The sequence below is a fragment of the Macaca thibetana genome, chromosome 9 (assembly GCF_024542745.1).
Source record: "Macaca thibetana thibetana isolate TM-01 chromosome 9, ASM2454274v1, whole genome shotgun sequence".
In the NCBI taxonomy this organism is placed as follows: Eukaryota; Metazoa; Chordata; class Mammalia; order Primates; family Cercopithecidae; genus Macaca; species Macaca thibetana.
This window is the reverse complement of record NC_065586.1, coordinates 108,284,420-108,301,873: the sequence shown is the minus strand read 5'-3', so window position 1 is coordinate 108,301,873 and position 17,454 is coordinate 108,284,420. Positions and strand designations below refer to the sequence as shown.

Sequence of the window (17,454 nt, the reverse complement as noted above, 5' to 3'; positions counted from 1 at the left end):
CATCATTTCTTTTCTTTTTCTTTATTTTTTAAATGGTCACGTAGCTCCTCTGTCTTGTTATGATTTGCTTTTAGATTGAGGTTCTTTTGAAAATAATGTGGTTCTTGGGTTGCCAGATTTTTTAAAGTATGATTATGTCTATCATCACTATTAATGATATTAAGAATGTCAATTTTATGACGATGTGTGAGAAAAGTTAAAAATTTCTTTTAATTTTAAAATGATTTTGTTTAAGCATCCTATTCTTTGTGTCTTCAGTTCTTAAGTTCAGCTTCATGCTTAGCAACAATCTGTGAATCATTCTGGACTTCTGAAGATAGTCTAAGATATAGAAAGTATTTCCCATGCTCTATAGCATGGCTTATTTCATACACAACTGCCTTTTAACCTTTGGAAGATGAAATTACATTTTATATGTTGATGTGAAAGTGAGGGTAAATGATCATGTTGTATTTTTTTTCTCCAGGAATATTTAGAAAGCCAAAGTCAGAAACCGGTGTCTGCTCCACTTTCTCTGGAGCAAGCGTTGTTACCAGCTATACTTCCTTCAAGGTAAAATTTGTAGAGCTATCAAACATCTGTTACTTCTTGTATTGCATAGATTAACCTTATTAAAAATGTGCACATTCTTATTTTCACTTCTTTACTCAAGTAACTTTTCTCTTGGTCCAATAAGGAATATTGAGATGACATGTTTTCATATTAGTTTGGAAGTTTTTAATTATTTGCTTATAAAAGCTTTTTGATTTTGTGAATTATATAGGAGTTCTTATTTGATTTATGCTTTTTGAATACTTGAACTGAGTTTTTGTGGTAGTAGGTTATGCATATTGTATGTAAGTGAACCATAGAAAAGGATTTTGCTGTTTGAATTTTTCAGAATTCAAATTGAATTTTAACTTAGATAAATTGAATATGAAGCCTTTCCTTTCATATGTGGAAGTGTTGAATTTTCAGAAATGTTTTAGAATCTGGCATCTTGCTTTATGTATTCTTTCCGCCAGTGGTTTTGGAAGTGATGTACCAAGAGACTATTTAGTCATAACTAAATAACAATTTTTGGCCAGGTCATAATATAGTCTATTATGTAGGAGAATAACCCATAGAAATAATCTATGTGTGGTTTAAATTTAAAATATATAGTAATTTAAAGTAGCTAATTCATTTAAACATCAGTTCCACATAGTTTGCCTTGTAAAAGAGTGTGGTTGTGGGTTGATTTTTGAAACACTTTTTAGACCCAATGATGCTGCTGATGAAGGTAGAGACACATCCATTAATGAGTCCAGAAATGCAACAGATGAATTCCTACGAAGGAGGTTGATTGCAAATCTGGCTGAGCATATTCTATTCAGTAAGTAGAATACCAGACTCTTTAATTCTACAATTTAGATTCATCATGGTGTGGTGCAAACTATACAGGTTTTGAAATCTGCTGAGGTTAGTTTCCACTTCTATTAATTCACAGGTGGTGATAGGTAAGTTATTAGAAAGAAGGTGATACCATGGGGATTTGAGGTAATTGGAGTTAAACATCTTATACAGAGTCTGGTAATTGTAGGTGTTCGTGTGGTAGTTGTTGTGCTTTTTAAAGATAGTTATTATTAAAATGATTTGTTGCCTCTGTTGCTCATTAATGTGTTTTATTTGAACTGCTTGAACTAATTTGTGGTACAACGTCTAGATTTATAGTTGCATGTCCATTTCTGCTTTGACCCCGTAGAGTTTTTATAATGCAGCAAATATGAGTGGCCTTGTATAAAGCTTTGCCTTAGCCGTGGAGAATACAAAATGAATAATTAATGGTTCTGAACTCAACGAGCTTATGTTCTCGTCAGTGGGATAGTTATACACAAATAATTAAAGTGAACCTGGAGAGGAGTGTGAGTTCACTGCAGGATCAGTCTTCTTTAAGTTCCAAGTTGTACAATTGCGTACTGTTGTGGAGGCTGCTTTAAAATCCCAAGGCAGCACGATGGTTCTTTGCTGCTCAGCCCAGTGGTGATTTCTTTCTTGCTGCTCTCTGGGCCAGGACACTGATGATACTCTCAGCGCCTCCTGCCAATGCTACTGGGGAGGCCTCCCTCCCTCACCTGGCTCCTCCCATTCTGGAGGCTCCTATTCCTGCTTGACTTTGGGTCAGAGGATTCTTTCTCAAGCACGTTTGATTGTGTCTCTCTCTGGCTTAAAATCTGGATACGAAAAATAATACCTTATTGTCGAAAAGTTGGAAAATAAAGATGAAATAGATAGCGAAAACCCACTACCCAAATAACCATGGGTGTTGCTGTGTAGTCTCTAAAAATATTTTTTACAGTTTTGTATTGTGCAGCTTTCCATTTGTAACACATATATTCATATTTAAAAATTCTTTATAAATATTTTAATAGCTATACATATAGTACTGAGTACTTTTTTTTAAACACTGGAGACAACTTCAATTACAAGTAGTGAATGAAGTGTTCATAAATGTATTGTCACCTTAGAAAACTCACAAATGTTATCGTGATTTCAGATTATCATTCCATGGGTGTTCTCAGATTTGATTTATATAATTATAATTTTATGCAAATTCACTGTAGGGGTGTGCACTGTAGTCATTCTCAAATGTGTTTCTGTGCCCTTCCTTCTTACGTCTGGGTCAGGTTGAAAGAGGAAATACAAATATATTGAGCGCCCATTACTGTGGCTCCTGTGCCGGGCCAATCATTTTATTCTCACATAGTCTAATAAGCTAGTAGTATTTTCATTTTACCAGTGAGGAAAGTGAGGCCAGGAATTCAAGTAATTTGCCCCAAGTCATGAAGTTAGTTAGTGAGTTAATTAGGATTTGAGCCCAGATTTTTCTGACTTCAAGTCAGCTGTTATCCTTTTACTACACCTTCATTTTAACATGGTGAATACCAGCAAGAAGAGTGAAGTGGAGTTGTAGTTATAATAGACTAGATGGGAGCAAGTCAAGGAATATGGAAATGGGAGATCCTGTAGAACTCAAACAGGCTTGTACTTTGGGTCTTGATATTTCAATAAAAGTGTCTCTTTGTCATTCAGTAACTAAATTCCATTGGCCTGGATTGAATTTGGACCTGTCTTAGCCTGTTGTATGATGAACAGTGATCTCTAATGACGTTCCATTATACCAGAACACTGTAATATTATAACTTCCTTTTGGTAAATCACACTTATGGGAAATGTGATAGACGACTTTTACAGTTTTAAATACTCTTGTTTAAAATTTAGGTATTTCAAAAAAGTTCAGCTATATTTGTAAAAAGTGCAACTAAAAAAAGCTTTGTGTTTGTCTTCCAGCTGCTAGCAAGTCCTGTGCCATTATGTCCACACACATTGTGGCTTGCCTACTCCTCTACAGACACAGGCAGGTATGTCTGCAATGTCACCTACAGTTAAGTAGGAAGCGTTAGGATGTTTTGTTAGCTGCTCAGATACATATTCAGGGGCAAATTTGGCCCACTCATGGCTAGTACCATGAGGTAAACAGTAAAATAAGCTGAGGACCCTGCCCAAAGGAGCTTATCAACTTGGTGGAGGAAGAATCTACATTTAAAAACAAAACAAAACAGACTGCTTAATATATGTAGTACAAAGCTATTGCTTGATTAATACTGTTAATGTAAATAAGATCTATTTCATTAACATGTGGCATGTATTCTGATAGCAAATGCTTTCCAAACAAATTGATTGACATTTTAGAACCCACCGTTTATCCTCCCAAAATACATTTGTCTAAACTTTATGATGGAAGAGACCACATCAGTCTTGTTCAGTCATGTTCTCAACACCAAACACAGTGCCAATATATATAGGCACCAAGTAAATATTTGTCAGATAAATATTTAAAATGAAGGAAATCTTGCTAAAAAATAAGCACTCCTTACTTGCAGATGGCTTTTTTTCTCTCTCTTGTGATCTTATGTGTGCATATCATGTGTCATGGCTAGAGTGTTCACTAGCGTGTGTAATACCTTGACATTCCTGGAGGACCAGCTTTTTAAGCAGTTTTCTGACTCGCTCTGCATTGGTGTTCTGGCCCTACTTCTCTCTGTGCTAGCAGTGAGCTGCAGGAAAGCCAAGGCAAGAAGAAAGTCTTGGAGTGTTGACCTCCCAACTTTTTGGAAAGTAGGTTTTCCACTGTCATGATACCATTTCTGTCTCTTTCTTTAGGGAATTGATCTCTCCACATTGGTGGAAGACTTCTTTGTGATGAAAGAGGAAGTCCTGGCTCGTGATTTTGACCTGGGGTTCTCAGGAAATTCAGAAGATGTAGTAATGCATGCCATACAGCTGCTGGGAAATTGCGTCACAATCACTCACACTAGCAGGAACGATGAGTTTTTTATCACCCCCAGCACAACTATCCCAGCAGTCTTCGAACTCAACTTCTACAGCAATGGGGTACTTCATGTCTTTATCATGGAGGCCATCATAGGTATGTCAGTCCTTGAAATATTTTCAGTAATTTTCATGGAAAATAAAAAAGCCTAAAACACATAGTGGTATCTGCTTTAATTTGGGTGATAGCCCCTTGCTTGAGGGAATGTGGCTGTAATTTTAGTTTTCAAATGAAAATGTAATCTCCTGTTACATCACTGTTTATAACTACAATGAGTAATTACTGAATTACCATTTGTATAATATTACCCTTATTTCTCAGGAGAGGTAGAGTGTCTTGCAATCCAGGAGCTGAAAATCTAACTGAGATGAGACATATACAGGGCAGCAAAGTGAGTGGAGGGCCTCATTTGTGATTAAGAGAAAAGAGAAGAAAGAGAGAAGAGGGGGCTTATGTGTTTGGAGAAGGGTTTTGATGCAGTTGGGATCATATGGAATCATAAGCATTTAATCTTGTGGGATTTACTTAAATTTCTAGAAATACAGGCCATTATTTTTGATGTATTAATCTCTTAAGGTTATTTGAGCCAGTTGAAGTTTTTCTTGGAGACTTTGAGCTGGCAACTTCATTGTTGCTTTTCTTTTCTTAGCTTGCAGCCTTTATGCAGTTCTGAACAAGAGGGGCTTAGGGGGGCCCACTGGCACCCCACCTAACCTGATCAGCCAGGAGCAGCTGGTGCGGAAGGCGGCCAGCCTGTGCTACCTTCTCTCCAATGAGGGCACCATCTCACTGGTGAGTGAAGACTCTTCAGTGTTGCCTGGTCTCTTTTCTTGAGCGTTTTCGTGAAAACATAACCCCCGTATTTTTCTGTTAGAGAACGTTTGGCCCATTTTTGATACTTTATATTCCACTCCTGGATTTCAGTGACCACCAAACCAATATGTCATTTACTATCTTGGTTTGCTCTCTGGGTCACTGCTCCACTGAATCTGTCCTGCAGTATGAGCCATGATAGGACAGATTGCTCAATGTTCTCAGGCAGTCACATCCAAAGCTAGTGAGCACGTATTGTGTGTGAGCCACTGGGTCAGTGGTTTGTAAATAATTAATGCACCCACCTGTAGATGATGAAACCACAGATGGTAAGAGTTAGAAGCAGCCTTAAAAATCATCTGCTCGGCCAGGTGCTATGACTCATGCCTGTAATCCCAGCACTTAGGGAGGCTGAGGCGGGCAGATCATGAAGTCAGGAGATCGAGACCATCCTGGCTAACGTGGAGAGACCCTGACTCTACTAAAAATACAAAAAAAGTTAGCTGGGTGTAGTAGCACGCGTGTGTAGTCCCAGCTACTTTGGAGGCTGAGGCAGGAGGATCGCTTGAACCTGGGAGGTGAAGATTGCAGTAAGCCAAGATTGCGCCACTGTTCTCCAGTCTGAGAGACAGAGCGAGACTCCATCTCAAAAAAAAAAAACATCTGCTCAACCCCTCTCAGTTTACAAACGAGGAAAACAAAGCCCAGCAGTACTAATGAGCATTTATATTATATACCCAAACACTTAGGCATTTATCATGAGACATATGTATTTAGCAGTAGATTTCCTTCTTCTCAAAATTGTCAACATGTAGAATTCATATTTTATTTGAATTCCGATATTTTCTTTTGTATGAATGTGTCTTGAGATGTTGATGAGATAAGGGCATGTGTTAGGAGTACCGCCCCTCCACACCGTGCTTTGGGTGAGGTGTCCTGGTGGTCCTGTTGGGGAATCTGTTTTGCATGAACTGTGGGTGGTGGGATGGGAGGGACGAGGGCGGATAAGACTCGAAGACTGACTTTGGCTTTTCTCTGGTTTTTGTTTACTTATTCCAGTGTTGTGTTTCCTCAATCACCATGTTTGTGTACGGTATTTATTATAACTATTGCAAAAAAACGGTCTTAGAAAGTAAAAGAAATAGGTGGTGGGGGGCTGATAAGCAGTCTTCAGGGGATTTGCCACGTTGTGGGTGTGGGGAGAGAATTGAGCTCAGGAGTACCCCTTGCAGGTGGTGCAGTGTTGGGTGCTCTGCCAGTGAAGTGACAGAGGTCTCTTCTTGGGCTTTGTCCATGGCCATGTGTGTATCAAGACGGTGGGCACTGAGAATCACAGGACTTGCTCAGTGGGGTGACGGAGGTAACAGAATGGAAGGCTTTGGCAGCTACCTTATACCATGTTTTCTGCCTTTAAAAAAAGAAGTATAAAATGGTGGCATTTACATCTAAATGACTTTTCTTTTCAGCCTTGCCAGACATTTTACCAAGTGTGCCATGAAACAGTAGGAAAGTTTATCCAGTACGGCATTCTTACAGTGGCAGAGGTAAGAGAAAGAGCTTTCCTTTATTTGTCTGTATGAAGTTACTTGCTCTTCATTCCCTTTTCTACCACTTATTTAAACCAATAATTGGCCGGGCGCAGTGGCATGCGCCTGTAATCCCAGCACCTTGGGAGGCGAAAGTGGGTGGATCACCTGAGGTCAGGAGTTCGAGACCAGCCTGGCCAACATGGCAAAACCCTGTCTTTCCTAAAAATACAAAAATTAGCTGGGCATGGTGGCACGTGCCTGCAATCCCAGCTATTTGGGAGGCTGAGGCATGAGAATTGCTTGAATCGGAGAGGTGGAGGTTTCAGTGAGCCAAGATCGTGTCACTGCACTCCAGCCTGGGCGACAGAGTGAGACTCAGTCTCATAAATAAATAAATAAACAAATCAATAATTACATTTAGTATACAGTCATGTTCAGATGTAGAGAAGAGAAAAATAAGAATGGGGAGAATAAGTGTCCTTTGGATTATTTAATATTTTGGTTCCTATTTGTAAGTTGTGTTATCTAAAACATATCCTGACTTGATTCCATGACATCCAGAAGTCTGTATGCTAAGTTGAGATGTTACACCTATCAGTATGCTTGTAGCTTGCACATTTGCAGTTTTCATTTTTGAGATTCTATCTTAATTTTGGTAGATTTAGTGTAGAGGGGATGGCCTGGAAAAGTAGATATCAATTTAGAATATGTGGGGGTACTTTTATTTGATCTTTCTGGTAGCTCTCCCCTCCCACCCGCCCTTTCTTTTGTCCCCTGCTGTCTCCCGACTGAGTTTGAGTTTGGAAGGGAAGTGGATTGACGTTATGAATGGCTAAACAGAGAAGAGCCAGGAAGGGTCAGAGAAGAGGACCGCCTTGTGCTGGCTCCACTGGGCAGTTGTTTGTGTGCCAGTGCATATTTATTTACTATCCATTGTCTCCTTGGCCTAGCACGATGACCAGGAAGATATCAGTCCTAGTCTTGCTGAGCAGCAGTGGGACAAGAAGCTTCCTGAACCTTTGTCTTGGAGAAGTGATGAAGAAGATGAAGACAGTGACTTTGGGGAGGAACAGCGAGATTGCTACCTGAAGGTACTTTGGTGAAGAATTCTGGTGGATATTACAGGGATATGTTGAGGTTTATGTTGCAATGAGATCAGCTGGAGCCCTGGTGATGTCTTCATATCTAAAGAACTCCCCAACTCGCTCTGGTGCCTTCTGTGTGGTAAAGACACTCAAACTGTTTGAGTTGAATTAATACCTTAAATTATTCGGTTTAAGTAGAAAAGGAAAGGAGAGTCTGAAAAGTCAGGAAGATGAATGTCATAGGTGAGACTTTCACCATCCTTTTATGAAATATACAGGTGTATACCTGTTTATCTACACCTGCACCCCCTCATGAGGCAGCAGTTTTGCTATTGAGCTGCCATTGGCCTGGTTGCTCTTTTTGAGTCACTCTTGCCGTCCCTCCCAAAATTTCATATATTGAGCTCTTTGCTGTCAGTTAAAACAAATACCATTATAGGAGAAAATTTAGATTAAGAAAAAGTCCCTGATTTAGAAAAATCAATTTTGTCTAATTTATAATTTTAGAACTTAGTAATAATGACCCATCTTTTCTGAATACTCTAAGTGGATTACTCTTTTTTGACATTTAGAAATTGTCTTCTTTTTCACTTGGGTGGTACTAGTGTAGTTTTAAGATTGGGCAGTGATCTTGCTTTCACACTCCAGAGGGGCTTCACCGAACCCATGTGTTTTGGGTAGGTACCGTGAGAGCCTCTCGGCCATAAAGCACCCCCGTCACTCCCCAGCCATTGCCCACAGTGCAGCCATCATTCCCCACATTGCTGGACTGTGGGCAAAGGCCATTTAGGGGAGGCAGGGAATAGGTGCTGAAGAAGGAATGAGTTGATCTTAATGGTCTCTCATTGGTTGTTTTGCAGACTTGAGTGACTGTCGAGCCCAGGCTTCAAACTGTGGAAGGCCTAGTCTTAGGAGCAGCTATTTTCAGTGATGATAGCATATCATAATTATAGCATTCAGTTATGAAAATTTCTTCTAGGTGGCTGTTCAATGAACACAAGCCTCATATACTATAAAAAAGTGAATGATTACCATAAAGAATGTGTTTGAAAGCCAGCAGTTGTTTCCTGCAGAGATTCTCTGCATGAAGGGCAGGGGTCCGCTTTCGTGTAGTGCTGATGTGAGTGGCCATCTTCTCACGTTACTGGCTCTCCAGAGAAAGTCCTCTGTCCTCTTGCCTTGTGTCTCTTGTCCCTTCCTCATGACTTCATCTCCTGCTTTTGCACACTCAGGTGAGCCAATCCAAGGAGCACCAGCAGTTTATCACCTTCTTACAGAGACTCCTTGGGCCTTTGCTGGAGGCCTACAGCTCTGCTGCCATCTTCGTTCACAACTTTAGCGGCCCTGTTCCAGAACCTGAATATCTGCAAAAGTTGCACAAATACCTAGTAACCAGAACAGAAAGAAATGTTGCAGTATATGGTATGTTGAGTCACTATTTGTTCTTTTAAAAAATTTTTTTTGATTACAGAAATTTGCTAATTGTAGAAAATTGGAAAAATGCAAACTTATCCTGACCTCTAACACCGTAGAGTATTACTATTATCTTCTTTGGTATGTTATATAAGTTGAATGATACAGTTATACACTCTTATGTCTGGCTTTTTTCACGTGACATTATTTTTGAGATTCATACATGTTGCATATAGTTTGTTCCTTTGTTCTTGTTGTGTAGTGTTCCCTTGTATAAATATTTACCACATTTTATTAATTCTGCTGTTGAAGGATATTTGGGTTGTTTTCAGTTCACAACTGCTTTGAACAGTGTTGCTGTGAGCATGTTTGAATATGTCTTTTGGTGAACATCTGTGCCCCTATATACAGCATATATATGGGAACAGAATTGCCTGGTTGTAGGCTCGAGATATATTCGGCTTTAGTAGATACCGCCAAACAGTTTCCAGTACCTGCTTGTACTCCCACAACAGTGTGTGTTTCACTTGCTGCACATCTTGGCCAGCGCTCCGTCTTGTTTGTTGTAGGAGATATGATTGGGGTGGGAGTAGTATTTCATACAGTTGTAGTTTGGAGCTGAAACTACTTTGAATCACTTTTCAGAGCCAGAAGGAATCTAATCTAATCACCTCATTTTATAGTTGAGGAAAATACCGAAGGTCACACTGCTAGTTAGTGGGTGATCTTGGGATCAGAAATCTTGTTTCGTAACCTCGAGGCCTGTGCTTTCTCTGGTTCCACTGATGTACAGTCATCTGCGTACCACTGGGTAGCTTAAAGAATGTTTATACGCTGTCTCATTTGATTCTCACAACAATCTTGGACAATGGATGTTTTAGGTATTTCTATTTCCCTCCATTCTCCCCATTTCTCTCTCTACACCCTCTTTTCTTTCCCCCTCCCTTTCTTGTTTACCTCAACATAGGCCAAAGTAGGTTTAAACAAAGTAGGTGTAACAGCAAGTCAGCTGAGAACTCATAGGTTGTCAGTGGTGGAAGTGGGGCCCCACCCCTGTCTGCTGACTTGCCCTCATTCTCTTCCGAGCTCCCCGTACTTTCTTACTGTGGCTATTGGGATTGTCATGATTTGTTGGGCCTAACCATTTGACAGGGTTTTATTCTCTCTCTTCAGCTGAGAGTGCCACATACTGTCTTGTGAAGAATGCTGTGAAAATGTTTAAGGATATTGGGGTAGGTGTCCACCATTTATGGTATAAAAGCTATCTTAACTTCTGTTCTCTTTAGATCGAGTCTGTTTGAGCTACCTTTGTGGTGGGGTGAACCCCGAGAGAAGCAGTTTCTGCTGGCTTAATGATACAGGCGTTTTTGGGAATGGAGCATGTAGGATGGGTTGGGCTATGTTGAAGGTGAAACCCATCAGTGTAGATTTATTTGAATGTTCTGGAATTTTACTGGTTTCACATTTATTCCCAAACTGCTATATATAACTGGTATCAATATGTTTCAAGGTGCTACAGGTTGAGTATCCCTTATCGAAAATGTTGGGACCAGAAATGTTGGATTTTGGAATACGTGCCTTAGACTTACAGGTTGAGCGTCTCTAATCCGAAACCCAGAATGCTCTAATGAGCATGTCTTTTGAGCATCATGCTGGCGTTCAAAATGTTTTAGATTTTGGGGTGCTTCAGATTTTTGACTTTGGGATTAGGACCACAATCTTGGCTCTTAATTATTCCATATGATTTTTAGTTACTTTCTTGTATTTTTACAAGTATTTCTAGAAGTATCCTCAGGTGTCCTTTACCTTCATAATTGATGGAGAATGTGAGTTCCATAGAGATACTAGTGGCCTTTTGTGAGGGACTGTTTGTGACTTTATTCTAAGTCATTTTAGAGTACAGTTAAATTGGTTGAAATTTTAGAATATAGTTATGTTGGTTGAACTCCATCAAAAAAAAAAAAAAAAAAGGAAAACCTTGCTTGCATTGGAAACTCCCACCTCATACACACACACATGCATACATTTACTTAAAGCCAGGATATGGTTTTGTGTGCCTTTACTGCCTTCTGAGGTCTAGGAAACCACAGATCAGGTTGGTGATAGAAATTATTTTTTATTTTTTATTTTTTGCCTTTAATTTAATCTAAACTTTTTCTTTAGGTTTTCAAGGAGACCAAACAAAAGAGAGTGTCTGTTTTAGAACTGAGCAGCACTTTTCTACCTCAATGCAACCGGCAAAAACTTCTAGAATATATTCTGAGTTTTGTGGTGCTGTAGGTAACGTGTGGCACCGCTGGCAAATGAAGGTCATGAGATGAGTCCCTTGTAGGTACCAGCTTCTGGCTCGAGAGTTGAAGGTGCCGTCGCAAGGTCACGCCTGCCCTGTCCCGCAGTGATCTCCTGGAAGACAAGTGCCTTCTCCCTCCATGGATCTGTGATCTTCTCAGCTCTGCATCCACACAGCAGCCTGCAGATAACACTTGGGGGGACCTCAGCCTCTATTCGCAACTCACAATCCGTAGACTACAAGATGAAATCTCAATACATTATTTTGGAGTTTATTAAAGATTGACATTTTAAGTACAACTTTTAAGGACTAATTACTGTGATGGACACAGAAATGTAGCTGTGTTCTAGAACTGAATCTTATATGGTATACTTAGTGCTATTGGGTAATTTGTTGGTATATTATCTGGTTAATGGTTAATGCTTCCTTTAAAAATAATTGAGTCATCCATTCACTCTTTTTCAGTTTTATCTTTGTCAATAGTAGCTACATTTTTAATGGGAGTACCTTTTATCCCAAGTGCTTTATAAATGAATGGACTGATATATATCACACCCAGGTATCACTGTGCTGTCCTTTGCAGTCAGATATAGAAAACGTTTTTAAGAGGTATGTGAAAACAGACAGTATTAGTTTAGGTCGGGAACTGAGATATTGTAATCAAATAGTTAACATCAGGAAGTTAATTTGGCTGGCAAAATTCTAGGGAAACTTGGCCAGAAAACTGGTGTTGAAGGCTTTTGCTCATATAAAAAAGTGCCATTGAGTTTTAAATGACCAGCAAATATTTAGAACCCTTCCTGTTTTATGTCTGTACCCCGTCTACCCCTCAGGTAATACCTGCTTCTCACGGGTACAGCTGTTTCTTGGAAATCCTCCAACCAAATAGCAACTTTCCTAACTTGATTAGCTTGAGCTGACAGACTCTGTTAGAATACAGTGCTCTGGCCACAACTGATGAGGGCTTTCTGTACTGCACACAGATTGTGTACTGCACCCCAGTCCAGGTGACTGGTGCCCACTTGAGTTGTGCCGTGCACAGCCTGTCCAGTATATGCATGTGGTGGCCCTACTGACTGGTAATGGTTAGAGGCATTTGTGAATTTTTAGCTTTGAGGAAAAACCATGACTTTTAACAAATTTTTATGGGTTATATGCCTAAACCATTATGCCACGTAGTGGTAAATAATTATGAAAAATGGTCTGTTCATAATTGGTAGGTGCCTTTTGTGAACAGGGAGCATAATTATTAGTTTATTATGGAAATTATGGTGATTTCTTAAATATCATGTAATGTTAAAACATTTTCTAACAGTTTACTGTTGCTTATCTCTAAGATATTATGGAATTAAGAATTTTTCCAGATGAGTGTTACATAGTTTCTTTGAATTTAGTATAAAAATACTGAGAATTAAGTTTGTACTTCTATAAGCTTGGGTTTTAAACACTAATAGTGTCTCATGAGTAACGTGTGTTTTGGAAGAGGGAGGGATGCTGATTGATATTTCACATTGTATGAAGTATCACGTTTGAAACTGGTAGCAATAATGCTATGCTGTTGTGATCCCTCTCAAGTTCTGCATTTAAAAGATATTTTTTCTTGATAGGAATTGAGGTACTGTTAAGTCATTGTCAGTTGTAGTAGCTCTGATGTTAATGAGATAATCACGTTTTAGCATTCCATTTTACTGACTAGGGTGGAAGAACACTTTTCTCGGCTACATTTGGAGGATACCCAGGGAGTCTTGGGTGTTCCTTATGTGGGGAATCAAACATTTCACTAGTCTCTTTTTTTCATCCTTTAAATTGTAGATTAAGGATTACTCAAGCTCACCATTATTCAAGGTTGGGACTCACTTCCCAGTGGATACTCTGCCCTGCCTGTCACTGCTGCAAAGAGCTGCTGCTTCGCCAGCCTAAGCAGAGAAAATATGGCTTCTCTTGCATTATTTTCCCTTTTGGTTGGTTTGTTTTCTAGAAGTTTGATCAGATGCTTTGAGGAATGCAATGTATGATTTGCTAGCTCTCTTACCACTTAAGTCACTGTGAGGATAAATATGCATGCATTTTGTAATTAACTGGTGCTTTGAAAATCTTTTTTAAGGGAGAAAAATCTCAACCAAAGTTATGCTCATCCAGACAAGCTGACCTTTGAGTTAATTTCAGCACAACTCATTCTTCAGTGCCTCATGACCGAAAAACAAAAAACAAAAAAGAAAGCATCTTCACAATAAAGCTTCCAGATAGCACCGTTTTGCTAAAAGATACGTTCTCATTGTTTTCCAACAGTGATGGCTTCCATGTAAGGTTAAACAAACTAGGTGCTTGTAAATAATTTTATTACAGTTTACTCTATTGCATTTCTATAACATGAAATGCATGCCCTTCAGGGGAAGACTGTGAGTCAAGTTAAAAAAAAATATTAAGCAATATGCAACTGCTCTCTGTTTTTAAAAATGAGAATGTCCTAAGTGATTCAGAAGAGAGGAAGGAATTTATGTACTCTTAAAATTGCATGAAAAACAAGGCAAAAACTAGTGTGAAATGTGTAGAACTGTTAACTGAGACGGCATTGAGTCTTCCTTCTGAAATCTGTTAAATCTCACAAAGTCATGAGGGTATATGGAGAAAATATTTCTGGGATTACAATGAATGTAAGCCCAGATTGTGGAATTTCCAGTAACCTGGACCGGGAAAAGCATTTCCCATAGTACTCCATGTAATATGAGTGCTCTGTGAGATGTTCATCAGTGTTTTATAGAAATGGTGTTGCTGGGAACTAAGTTTGCACATGGAGACTTACAATGCACTTTAGCGCAGTAAGGGCTTGGCATCTGGCAGTGAAAAACTGTTCAACCCAGCATTGCCCAAACTATTTTGACATCAGGACCTTTTTCTCCTTTGGGATACCTGTGAACCTCTCACTACTGTCCTGTGGAGAACATTTTGGGAAACACTGTTAGATAGTTCTTTAAGGAGACAAAACGGTAATGAACACATGGCACTGGGGCAGAATTCACATGCATTTTGTAACATCCAGTGTGGCATGGAATAGATGTGTATTTCCTCCCCTAAAGAAAATAAGCACAGAAAATTATATTGTAGGTGATCGGAGCTCTTTCCTTTGATAGAAAGAACAGCCCCAATGATCCTGGCTTTTTCACTGAACATATCAGAATACATGGATGAGTTGGGGTTAATAAGGTTTTCATTCAGATGTAGAAGAAAGTATTGTACAATTGAATGCAGATTTTTACCCACAGACAGTTGTAGTGTTTAGACGTGACAGGACCTATCGTTGAGGTTTATAAGACTTACTATGGGCTGTAAACCTATTTTTTAAAACTCTTTTTAGAAACCTGAGACTTGTCATCTGGCATTTTAGTTTAATACAAACTAATGATTGCATTTGAAAGAGATTCTTGACCTTATTTCTGAACATCTAAAGCTCTGAAATGTCTTGATGGAAGGTATTAAACTATTTGCCTGTTGTATAAAGAAATGTTAAGACTGTTGTGAAAAGAATTACTGTAAGGTACTGTGAAATGACTGTGATTTTTGTGAGCGAAACATACTTGGAAATACTGAATTGATTTTTATGCTTGTTAATGTATTGCAAGAAACACAGAAAATGTAGTTTTGTTTTAATAAACCAAAAAATGAACATATTCTTGATGTGTTGGATTTGTATTTAAGACAGTTTCCTACATAATTCACTATGTGAACAATCAGTCTTTTCTGACTTTATATAGCAACTTATTAAAATGCTTAACGATATCTTACATAAATGTATGAACCTACAGTACATGCTTTTATTATTGACCCACAGCTTTCCAAATTTGATCAAGCATTTGGAGATGTAGGTCTGCTTCTTAGCTGTTGCTCTCCTTTTATTTAGTAAATATTCATATTCTAGAGAGATTCTTTGGGTTTTTGTAAATATTTCTTTAAGCTTGGTGCTTTTTGTTATATTTTTACATATTTAAGTTAATAAAAAGTGTTTTCTCCACTAGTTTATCACAGTTGCTCAAACAATGTTAGTTTACTTTTTTGACAAGAAAATTATTTCTTTTATCAGAGCACAGATTTTGTGGATTCTTTGAAAGTTCTCAAATACGGCCTGATATCCAGAGTGTGCCTTCTGGGAACAGTGGTAAACGTGTGCCTGCTGATGACGTCCATGTCCTTTGGATGCATGATGCGGCTGTGAAACTGACTGACGCCCAAGACCATCCCATCCGTTCTCCAGCCAGCCTCTCTCCCTAAACTTTCTACTTGAACCCTTCTGATTTCCTTTGTGATGTTGCCGTGACTGTGCCCCTACTCTGGCACATTCATTCTTTGCATTAGCACTCTCTTGCTGCTGCCAAAGGTTACCTTCCTTTTATTGTAGCTAAATTCTAACTTTTACAGCCACTAGGTAAGTGGATGTTAATTTTGAAGTCTCATCTCTTGTTTAGTCTACGCTCTAATTGTAGTCCTATTATTTTCCTTTTTAAGCTCTTGCTGTCTTCTACACACCTAGCGAGTAAAATTCCAACATACCTCCTTGACATGTGCAAGGGCACTTGTGGTGTTGACACCCCCACCTGGCTTCTCTTGCCCCTTCAGTTTCCATGGCCCTGTTGTCTCCTGTCTACCATCACGACTCCGTTCTTCTCCAACTCCTTGCCTCCCATCCCTTACCAGATGGTCCTGGTGGTGTTTCCTGGTTCTCTGATTTGAAAAAAAATTTTTTTCAATATAATCTGGAATTTGCTATTTTTATGTGAAAGCATCTAATTTTTACACGATGGTCCGACAACATGTATGGATCAAGTAAATTGCATTTCCAGGCCATTTCTGTCTTGGCAACTGCCAGTTCGTATCTTTTGGCCTAGGAAAAAGGAGGATGAAAGGATGAGTTTCTAGGTGCTCCTTCCAGGAGGAGCTAGTAGGCAATCCCAGGGGAGAGAAAGCTAACCTTGGTCACCTGACTTAGGCAGGACTAGAGCTTGAGGCAAGTATCTGATGAAGACCGGTGATGTTTAACTAGGCAATGAGAACATCTGGGTCAGCCTTTGACATCTGACTCACTCCTGTGCCCATGTCAAAGAAAGTGTGTATCAAATCGAGCTAGCATTTGCTGCTGGCAATGGGCTACCTATGACAGGTGATTAGAGTAAATGATTGGGCAAATGCAATTTCCAGCCCTCTGGGAAAACGTCTTGCCTCTTTTGTCTTGCAGGTTGGTGGACAATCAGAAAGGAAAGAACACAAGTGGACACACCCTCAACTACCTGCTGAAAGTTCCCAACCTACGTGGCCGAGATACATCACACAGGACTTAGTAGAAGTGAGGTGACTCCCTCAGGCAAGAGCAGAGGTAGCATGCCTGAGTGTGCTTTTCACCTTGTTCCTTACTTCCTTACTGGTGGGCTAATCCTACGTCCATACCCTCCTTTTTCTTTGTAATTATTAATGCCCTCTCTGACTCTTAGAAGAGTCTAGGTGTGCATAATAGACTATATTGTTGCGTATCCCTGGGCTATGCCGCTGCTAGTGACAAAGAATCTGGCTGGAATTGAGAAAGAGGCTACCTTAAGAATATATATTCAGGTTGTTATCACCTGAGAATTTTAACAGTCTTTGAGTTTACTTGTAAGGAAGTGTTTATGCACTATAAAACGTCTAACTTCTGCTTCTTGAACCAATCTTGGCACTTGTTGGGGAGAGCTCAGAAATAGCCCAATTGTCCCCAAGTAATCTCTCTTGGAGACAGAATCCCACAAAGCCCATTTCTTCTCCTACTTTTGGAGGGTTTGAGGCCCAATTTGCCTGCTTTATTATTTCCCCATTGTTGAAATGGTGGGCAAACATCCTGCTTCTATTACACGATGCTAGGTGTGCGTGGTAGTGAAGAGAGCGCTGACTCCCTTCACCTAACGAGGGAAAAGTAGAACAGTGTGGGGTCCACAGTGAGGATTTTAAGGA

The 17,454-nt window shown here is 39.4% G+C and overlaps 1 protein-coding gene across 4 annotated transcripts in view; it reads left to right on the top strand.

Moving 5' to 3' along the window:
• Positions 1-15,149, top strand: part of GPAM (glycerol-3-phosphate acyltransferase, mitochondrial) — a 63,696-nt gene extending 48,547 nt beyond the window's left edge. For all 4 annotated transcript variants that reach the window (XM_050804358.1, XM_050804360.1, XM_050804359.1 and 1 more), the window contains exons 13-22: positions 467-552; positions 1,239-1,354; positions 3,310-3,380; positions 4,183-4,447; positions 5,001-5,143; positions 6,631-6,708; positions 7,644-7,784; positions 9,011-9,200; positions 10,365-10,423; positions 11,355-15,149. In XM_050804358.1, coding sequence (XP_050660315.1) covers positions 467-552; positions 1,239-1,354; positions 3,310-3,380; positions 4,183-4,447; positions 5,001-5,143; positions 6,631-6,708; positions 7,644-7,784; positions 9,011-9,200; positions 10,365-10,423; positions 11,355-11,471 — 1,266 coding nt within the window. In that variant the 3' untranslated portion in view covers positions 11,472-15,149. The remainder of the gene's footprint in view (positions 1-466; positions 553-1,238; positions 1,355-3,309; positions 3,381-4,182; positions 4,448-5,000; positions 5,144-6,630; positions 6,709-7,643; positions 7,785-9,010; positions 9,201-10,364; positions 10,424-11,354) is intronic.
• The last annotated feature ends 2,305 nt before the right edge of the window (positions 15,150-17,454 follow it).